Source organism: Malus sylvestris, chromosome 14, assembly GCF_916048215.2.
Source record: "Malus sylvestris chromosome 14, drMalSylv7.2, whole genome shotgun sequence".
Classification (NCBI taxonomy): domain Eukaryota; kingdom Viridiplantae; phylum Streptophyta; class Magnoliopsida; order Rosales; family Rosaceae; genus Malus; species Malus sylvestris.
This window is the reverse complement of record NC_062273.1, coordinates 21,149,180-21,158,822: the sequence shown is the minus strand read 5'-3', so window position 1 is coordinate 21,158,822 and position 9,643 is coordinate 21,149,180. Positions and strand designations below refer to the sequence as shown.

General features: G+C 38.3%; 1 protein-coding gene across 1 annotated transcript; it reads right to left on the bottom strand.

Annotated features, from left to right (window-relative positions):
- Positions 1-5,645: 5,645 nt before the first annotated feature.
- LOC126599107 (metal tolerance protein A2-like) lies at positions 5,646-5,951 on the bottom strand. Its single transcript, XM_050265451.1, has one exon. It carries the CDS (start codon positions 5,949-5,951, stop codon positions 5,646-5,648), a length of 306 nt encoding a protein of 101 aa, XP_050121408.1.
- Positions 5,952-9,643: the final 3,692 nt, after the last annotated feature.

Genomic DNA, 9,643 nt, shown 5'->3' with positions numbered 1-9,643 from the left:
TGAAACGAGAACACGTGTATTTGTATTGATAAATTTGTAGGGTTACAAATCTCTGTTTTCAACTTTCCTATGATTCAGTCTTCAAATTTGATGTAAATGCGTAGGTTGTTGATCCAAGAGTCGCGATGTCTTGATCTCGGATGAACGATTGCTTTATGTTTCGAGCTTGAAACAACGCTTGGATAGTCTTCACCTCTAGGTTTGCATATGACCTATGGCAAAGTGATGTTGATGTGGGATTTTGTTGATTCAAGGGTCCTGGTGACTTGATCTTGAATCAAACGTCGTTACAAGTTTTAAGCTTGTTCTCTGGAAGGAATTGGCACGTGCTTGTTGATTCTTCAAGGGAATGTTTCGGCTTTGGTCGAAATAAAGCTTCGGCTATGGTTGTACGCTCTTCGAAGAGAGCTTTGGTAGCATATTAGTCATTTGGCAGAGGTTCTCCTTTTGTGAGAATTTCGGCCCTTTAATTTAGAAATTCTCGACCCTTATGCTTGTCTTGGGACCTTGTAGTTATAGACTTCTAAAGCCATGCCTTTGGGTGGATTTGGCTTTGATTTGTGGCTTGATTCCTCTATGGGAGAATTTAGGCATGTTTTGTATCTTGATTTTAGCCATTTTCCCGTACTTGGCCGAAATCTATAGGGCTTGTTGCCTTTTTTGTGAGCAATCTTCAATTCTCGCTTGTTTTGTGAAGATGCTTTAGCTTTCTTTCTGGTTTTGGGAGCAATTTGGGCCCTTTGCTTATTTTAAGGAGATTTCTTCCCCTTTGCCAAATTTTAGGAATGCTTTTGAGCTTCATTTGCTTGATTTATGCCACATGTCATTGATGACTTGTTCATTTATGACGAGTCATATGCCACATGGAGCTTTGTGATGCATCGTTTGTATGCAACGAAATTTACATGTCTACAAGCGTCTCAGCTTCAATCTATCCACAATCCGGATGCCCCTTCGATTCTTGATCGCATGCTTTGCCTTCTTTCCGCTTACTCTGTTCTCACTTGCTCGACAATCCATGCTAATGGGAAGGTTATTAGGGTTTATGGGTTAGCACCTATCTCCAAATACTATATTAAGAACCCGGATGGTGTGTCTTTGGCACCATTAATCAATTTGTGTCTCTGGCACCAATACTAGTACAACCTTTTACAAAACCCTGTTAATTAATTATTTTTGTTTTAACTTGTTGTCTGACACGTGTGCAAAAACTTTTCATGTTGTGTTATAAACGAGTTATTTATGTAGACGTGTCAAACTATGATTGATATGCAAGTAAAGAGCCAAACAAAGTTGTTCTTTTGCATCAGTGCGGTCATCTTCATATGTCGCCATTCTTGCAGGTACCATTTGAAAAATGTGGTTTTGGAAGGAGGACTCCCATTTAGCTAGGCCTATGGAATGAATGTGGATTATGAAGATTTTTATGGATTTTGAAGTCTACTCTAGTAGATGTGGGTGGTGGCGACGGTACTATTCTTAACATGATAATTTCCAAGCACCCTGCCATCAAGGGCATCAACTCTGATTTTCCTTCGGTTGTCAAAAAGTCTCCCTCCCATCTTTGTATGATATAAATTTTTCGCTTATCATCGGACAATTTGGTGTAGATATTCGTAGTTCGCTTTGCTTGCTAACTTACATAAGAGTTTTGCTTTAGGTACAGTGCACATTGCAAGAGATATGTTTGTGAGAATTCCGAAAGGCGATGCTATTTTCATGAAGGTCACGTTTTTGGGAATTATTCAACTGCTTATTTACAGAGCAAGTTCAAAAGCAAACATATACTTTGGCTGAATCCAAATTTTCAAGAAAAGTGTGGGCACGCTAGCTTGTTTACACTTAAGTTTCGTGTTCAAGTCGATCCAACCCAATATCTTTCGACTAGTTTAAGTTTCGACAGCCTTCAGCTTATGCAAATGATTTTATTAATAGTGGATACTACACGGTTGGGATGACAATCGATGCTTGATGATATTGAAGAATTGCTGTATTATCTAATTCTGATGAATCTGGGAATACATTTATACAGCCAATGATCACTAGATTGAAAAGTGGTGCTCTAACACCGAAGAGTTACAAAGCTATCTAGCTACATTACCTAAACTTCAATCACTTCAATTAATTGAAGATGAAGTCTTTGGTGGAGGTTTCTCTTTTCTAGTGATTAATAGTGATTTTGCATAACCAACAACATTCAGAAAAGCTGCTGCAATGCCACAATGGCAAAGTGCAATGCAAGAAGAGTATGACTCTCTTAGGGCTCAAGGAACTTGGGAATTGGTACCATCACCAAATGATAGATTGTATTGCTAGCAAATGGGTATACAAACTCAAAAAGAATCCAGATGGTACTATTTCAAGGCATAAAGCTAGGCTAGTGGCACAAGGGTTTTCTCAAGAACAAGGAATTGATTATTCAAAAACCTTTAGCTCTGTTATGAGACACACCATAGTAAGGATACTCTTGGCATTGGCTACAATCAATCATTGGGATTTAAGACAACTAGACATCAAAAATGCATTTTTTGTAGGGTGAATTGTAGGAGGAAATTTACATGAAATAACCTTAGGGGTTTGGGAATATGGCTAATCCATCCTATGTATGTAAACTCACCAAGTCTCTATATGGACTTAAGCAAGCTCCAAGAGCTTGGAACTTCAAATTCACAAGTTACCTACCTGCAATGGGATTTAAAGCTTCAGCATCCGATTCATGCTTATTTGTCAAATAATGTGGGGGTGATGTTATCATACTACAGTTATATGTAGATGATATTATAATCAGTGTTTTAAAAGGCTCGCCTCAGGGCAAGTCTAGGCGGCCTCGAAGGCTGGGCGGGTAGCTTGCTGCCTCTGTTTTCCAGGTGCGGCGTACGGCGTCGTTGAAGAGCGGCTAGGCAGCGGAGGCGCGCCTCAAGGCGTCCAGGCATTGTATTTTCCCATTTTCGCCTTTTCTTTTCTCTTGACTTTTCGTTTTTCAATAATTTTTTCCTCTTTAAAATTTAAATTGTCCCCACTTTGCTAACATTTATTACCCCACTATCTTTTTTTATTCACTTTTATTTTTTATATTATTTATTAGATAGATAGATAAGCATCTTTTTGTGTTTACTATTTATAGATAAGCATATTTTTATGGATACTCTCATAACATTCTAACAAAAAAAGATAAACATCATATAATCATATTTCTATTTTATTTCTCTTCAAATTCCCTATAACTACTCCATTAAGTCATTTTATTCCTTTAAATTCCCTATAATAATTGCTTCACTCAGCATTTACTTCATTTTAAATTCCCTATAATTGCTCTACTCAACCTTTATTTCATTTTAAATTTCCTATAATTGCTCCACTCAACCTTTATTTCCTTTGAATTGCTTGTAATTGTGATATTCCGCCTTTATGTATTGGCCACTCAGCCTTATTTCTCTTGAAGTTCTCTATAATTACTTACAATAAAATAAATAATTACAACATTTTAAGACTATATGACATAGTTTCGAAGTATAACTAGACTTAATAATGAAGAAGATGTCATTATCTTTGATTGATTTATAATTATATTTGTTTTACAAAGTATTCTATTTTATAAATATATATATATATATATATATATATATATATATAAAATATATTAAAATTTTAGATACAGTGAGGCTTCGCCTTATGCCTCACACCTTACGCCCAGGCGGCGCTATCCATGGGACGCCACGCCAACACCTTCGCCTTTTAATACATTGGTTCTAATTCAAGTAAGGTGCAACATGTCATCACAGAGTTATCTGAAGTATTTGAAATCAAAGACATGGGCATGTTAACATACTTTCTTGGGTTGCAAGTCAATTACAAGAAGAATGGGGATATATGTGTAAATCAATCTAAATACATCAGAGATCTTCTTCATAAAGCTGGAATGGAATCTTGTAAGCCAGCATCAACACCATGTAAGCCACACAATCCAATGTTAGTCACTGAAGGAGAAGTGTTGACAAGTATTGTAGGATTTTGGCAATATTTAACCTTTACAAGGCCAGATATTGCATATGTAGTAAATTTTGTGTGTCAGTTCATGACTTCACCTACAGAGGTACATTTTGGGGCAGTTAAAAAGATTTTAAGGTTTCTAAAAGGAACTATGCAAAATGGTATAACATTCTCAGCTGATACATAAGTAGGAATCACTGCATTTAGTGATTTAGATTGGGCAACAGACTTGAACACAAGGAGGTCAGTCACTAGTTATGTAGTTAACATTGGAAATAATCCAGTATCTTGGTAGTCAAGGAAGCAGAATTCAATTTCAAGGAGTTCTATAGAAGCTTAGTATAAGGCATTAGCCCACACTGCAGTTGATGAAGCATGGATACAAAACATTTTGAAAGACATGGCTGCTGTGCTACCTTTTCCACCTGTGATATATTGTGATAATAAGTCTGCCATTGCTCTGAGTGCAAATACAATGTTTCACTCAAGGATTAAACACTTCGACACAGATGATCACTTTGTATGAGAGAGGGTTCAAAAGGGAGACCTTCAAGTTCAATATTTACCTATTGAAGATCAAACTGCAGACATATTAACAAAGGGGTTACATAGTCCTTTTTTCTTGAAGCAATCATACAATCTCAAACTTAGGAACCCAGTTGAGATTTAGGGAGGATGTTGACTGATATATACACATCAACATGTATGTTTACACATCAGCAAGGCAGTTAGTTGACACATTAGCAAGGTTGTTAGTCTATTGAGATTGCAGGAACATAAGGAAGTTAGTTAGTTAGTAGCTTATCAGTGAAGCAAATGATACTTGTATAAATAACAAACATATCTTTGTAATTCATTCATTCGAGCAATACAAAACTTCAGTCATTCACTTTCTCTCTCTAAATTCTCTGCAATTGTTCTTCATTTACTTCTTCTACAATTTACAACTTAATGTTAATATCTAGCTTATTTACCTCTACACTTAAGTTTCGTGTTCAAGTCGATCCAACCCAATATCTTTCGACTAGTTACACTTTCGACAACTTTCAACTAAAGCAAATGATTTTATTAAAAGTGGATACTGCACGGTTGGGATCGATCGATGCTTGATGATACTGAGGATTTGCTATGAGGCCTTGCCAGACAACTATAAAATTGATAGTGGTGGATATGGTGATACAAAAAGCCCTTGAAACAAGTCTTTCTGCTAAAAGTCTGTTTCTATTTGATGTTGTGATGGGATAGGAGAAGATAGAGAAAGAATTACAAAGTTTGGCAAAAGCAAAATTTTTTAAGACATTTGAGTTGCATGTTCCGCTTTTACCTTTTTAGTCGTGGAGTTGTTAAAGAATATGTACTTTCCAGTTGAATATGTTTCGTAACTGTAATCTTTCGTGTTTCAAAGGCATTATACTAAACTTTCATGTATTCACGAGATAAGTATATTTAATAAGAAAAGATCATATAAGAGCAAACTAATAATATGATAGATTATAATCTGTCAATTTGGGGAAACAATTGAAGTCTTAAAAACTTCGAACTGATCTAATTACAACGGTCGAGCATTGACACATTGTCTCTCTCTATCTCTACTGACATTATATCTGAATGATTACATGACTGATATTGTATCCTTTCTTGATGTAGTCTATAATCTATTCCAGCACTATATCAGCATTAGCACCCGGCTTAACGATAACATGACAAGCCATTAACACCTTCCTAACAGTTACCGGCCATATGTGCAGCTTGTGAATGGCAACTACCTCGTCCATCTTGCAGAGACCCTTCTCAATCTTTGTGGCATTAATCTCTCTGGGAGTGCACTCCATCAAAACCTCCAAAATGTTCCTTAACATCCAGATTGTTATTGCCAGTACGATTATTGAACATACAAGTGTACATATCAGATCAATAATCTTCCACTCAGGCTTGTACCAGATAAGCCCTCCACCAATCATCACTCCAATACTCTGAATGGAATTACCAAGTACATTAGGATAAGCGCAATGCACATAGATGTAGTAACTGCTTTGACATATGGTCAAAAAGAGTAAACCACGACCACATTATTACCTGGGATGTTGGCTATAGGAAGTTAGAATGAATTGGAGGGAAAATGACAAAATTAATAGAGATGGTAGTCTTCTAGCTGAAAGTTCACAAAGTCAGCCACAAAATAATAACAAAAGGAAAAACTCGAAAGAGTTTACACACAATAAGGGCAAGAAAAATAATTTCCGCTGTGGTGAATTTGGACATTATAAGGTTAGTTTGTTGGGAAAAATTTAGAGTACACAACTCTAACACAAGTGTTGGAGAGACAACACAAGTAAACAAATTACTTGTATTATACTCACAAAATATTACAACACACACTTTCAAGGACACTCTTTCACTAGAACACTCACACTCCTACAAGACTACCCTTACTTCTCACTCTCACTTGGCTCTCTCTTACTTCTTGTTCTTCTTGATTGCTTTCACACTTTGTTACAAGCTTACACACACACACACACACACACACACCTATTTATAGGTGTGGTTGCCGACATAAATAATGCTAGAATTTTCTAGCATATTATTACACACACAACAAACCGACTTGCTTTCCTAAAAGGCTTTGAGTTCTCCTAGCTTCTAATACATTCTTTAGCTTAGATATTTAGGTGGATAACCAACTTAAATTGCTGGAATCTTCCAACTACTTTTGCCGACAAAGATTGCTAGATTTTTCTAGCTTTTGCATGATTGGTTTTGGATTGGATCACTTGTCTTAGGCCACACCAATTGGGCTGGTGTTGATTTTCAACACTCCCCCTCAACACCAGCTCATTCTTTTCTCCATGCTGAGTTGACGACGAAACTTTTCAAACCTGCTGGTACTCAAACCTTTAGGGTGCGTTTGGTACGCAGACGGGACGGGACGGGACGGGACGGAATGGGACGGGACGGGACGGAACGAAGGTGTAATTTTTGAAAAAGACATGGGGTATATTTGTCTTAAAATGGTAAAACATTGTGTTCCACATACATGGAACAAACAAGTTCCAGGGGGGAGGTGGAACTCAAAAACACCCAAAATCTGTCCCGTGGAACAGCCCGTTCCACCCATTTTTGGCGCACCAAACGCGGGACGGAACGCCTCGTCCCGTTCCGTCCCGTCCCGTCCCGCGTACCAAACGCACCCTTAGTGAACAAGTCTGCAACTTGTTCATCTGTATTGATTTGTCTCATCTCAATCTTTTCTTGCAAGACCTTCTCTTTAATGAAATGATAGTGTACCTCCACATGTTTGGTTCTTGCATGAAAAACTGGATTTTCCGCCAAGCGAATTGCCGATTGGTTATCACAGTACAATGGTACTGGATAATCTACTGGTTGATGTAGATTACTCATTAACTGTACCAGCCATGCATTCTCTTGAGCTACCATTGTTGCTGCTCTATACTCTGCTTCTGTGGTTGACAAAGACACCGTTGGTTGTCTCTTGTTGCACCACGAAACTACTCCAGAATCGATTCTGAAGACATACCCAGTGGTCGATCTCCTGGTGTCATGATCTCCTGCAAAGTTTGCGTCACAATAGCCAACTAACTTGTAGTCTTCACCTTTCTTGTACAAAAGACCATATTCAATTGTACTCTTCAAATATCTCAGTATTCGTCGAACTGCTTCTAAGTGAGGCTTCTTTGGATTTTGCATGTACCGACTTATCACACCAACTGCATAAGAAATGTCAAGACAAGTCAAGGTTAAGCAAATCAGACTACCTACCAATTGTCGATACATCGTCGCATCTTCTAAATCTTTTCCTTCATGTGCACACATTTTGGCATTTGGCTCCATCGGCGTCGAAATTAGCTTGCATTCGAGCATTCCGAACCTCTTCAACAAATCTTTGGCATACTTCTGTTGACAAAGAAATATTCCTTCTTGTGTGCGATCAACCTCTAGACCAAGGAAGTGCTTGAGTTGACCAAGTTCCTTCATCTGGAAACGGATTGATAAATTTTCCTTCGTACGAAGAATTTCTGCCTCATCATCACTGGTTATGATTAAGTCATCCACATACACTAGCACGATAGCTAGCTTTCCTTCATTGGCTTTGACAAACAGGCTGGAATCTACAGGTGTTACTGAATAACCACTTTGTGTGAGAAACTCTGCAATCTTACCATACCACGCTCTTGATGCTTGTTTCAAACCATAGAGTGCTTTCCTTAACTTGCACACGTACTCAGGATGAGCTTCGCTTTTAAAGCCCATTGGCTACATCATGTAGATCTCCTGATCTAACTCTCCATGCAAGAAAGCATTCTTCACATCCATCTGGTATAGATTCTAATCTTTGTTAGCTGCAAGTGCAAGTAGGACTCGTACTGTTGTAAGTTTCACCATTGGACTAAACGTTTCATCATAGTCTAGTCCATACTGTTGAGAGAAACCACGAGCTACCAATCATGCCTTGTACCTCTCGATTTGACCCATCTGGACGGCGCTTTATCTTGTAAACCTACTTGCAGGATATGGGTTTCACATCTCTTGGCTTTGGCATGAGATCCCAAGTCTGATTTTGCTGAAGTGCATCGATCTCTTCTTTCATAGCTGTCATCCACTCAGAACTCTGCGATGTTTCTTCGAACGTCTCAGGCTCTGTTGCTTCTTCAATTATGTCTGCATTGGCGTATTTAGGATTTGGCCTTCGTGTTCTTGTTGACCTTCGAAGTTGAGATTGTGGAGTTGATTCTTCCGTTTCACTAGGCCCACCTTCTTCGTTTGGTTGTTGATACACGTCAGTTTGCCAAGGATTCTGAGCCACTCTTTGTTCAACATCATCGCCATTTGGATCTCCTGATTCATCTGAACTTGGTTGGAGTTGGATAGTATGCTCCCCCATCTTCTGTTGCAGCTTTTCTTTAAATTATCTGGAGTCTGGTAGCACTTCATTCTCTGAGGACCACCAAGAAGATGTTTCATCAAACACCACATCTCGTGAAGTGTAACATCTTCCACTTGTTGGATCGCAACATTTCCACCCCTTTCTTTGGCTGTCGTATCCCACAAAGATACATCTAACAGCTTTCTTGTCAAACTTGCTCCGTAAATGATTAAGAACAAATACATAACATACACAGCCAAATACTCGAAAGTAGCTAACTGTAGGTTTCATGTTCCACATTTTCTCAAAGGGCGAAACAAATCCTAACCTCGGTTGAGGAAGTCTATTGATCACAAAAGCTGCAGTCCTCATTGCTTCAGCCCAAAACCTTCCCGGTACGTTTTTTGCATGTAGCATACTTTGATAAACTTCTGCAAGATGCCGGTTCTTTCTCTCAGCTACACCATTTTGTTGCGGTGTGTTGGCACAAGTGTACTGATGATGTATTCGGCATTCCCTTAGGTATTGAGAGAACTCACTTAAAATATATTCTCCTCTGTTATCTGTGCGCAGGCAACAGATCTTCTTTCCCACTTCTCATTCGGCTAACTCTCTGAACTCTTTAAACTTTGAGAATGTGTCAGATTTATCTTTCATAAAGAAGACCCACACATACCTTGAGAAGTCATCAATGAATGTCACCATGTACTGCATACCACCAATTGACGGTTGCTTAACTAGTCCGAACACATCAGAGTGAACTAACTCTAA

Bases quoted from the DNA above. Each gene is read 5' to 3' on its own strand.
- LOC126599107 (XM_050265451.1), bottom strand. From the start codon at position 5,951: ATGATTGGTGGAGGGCTTATCTGGTACAAGCCTGAGTGGAAGATTATT.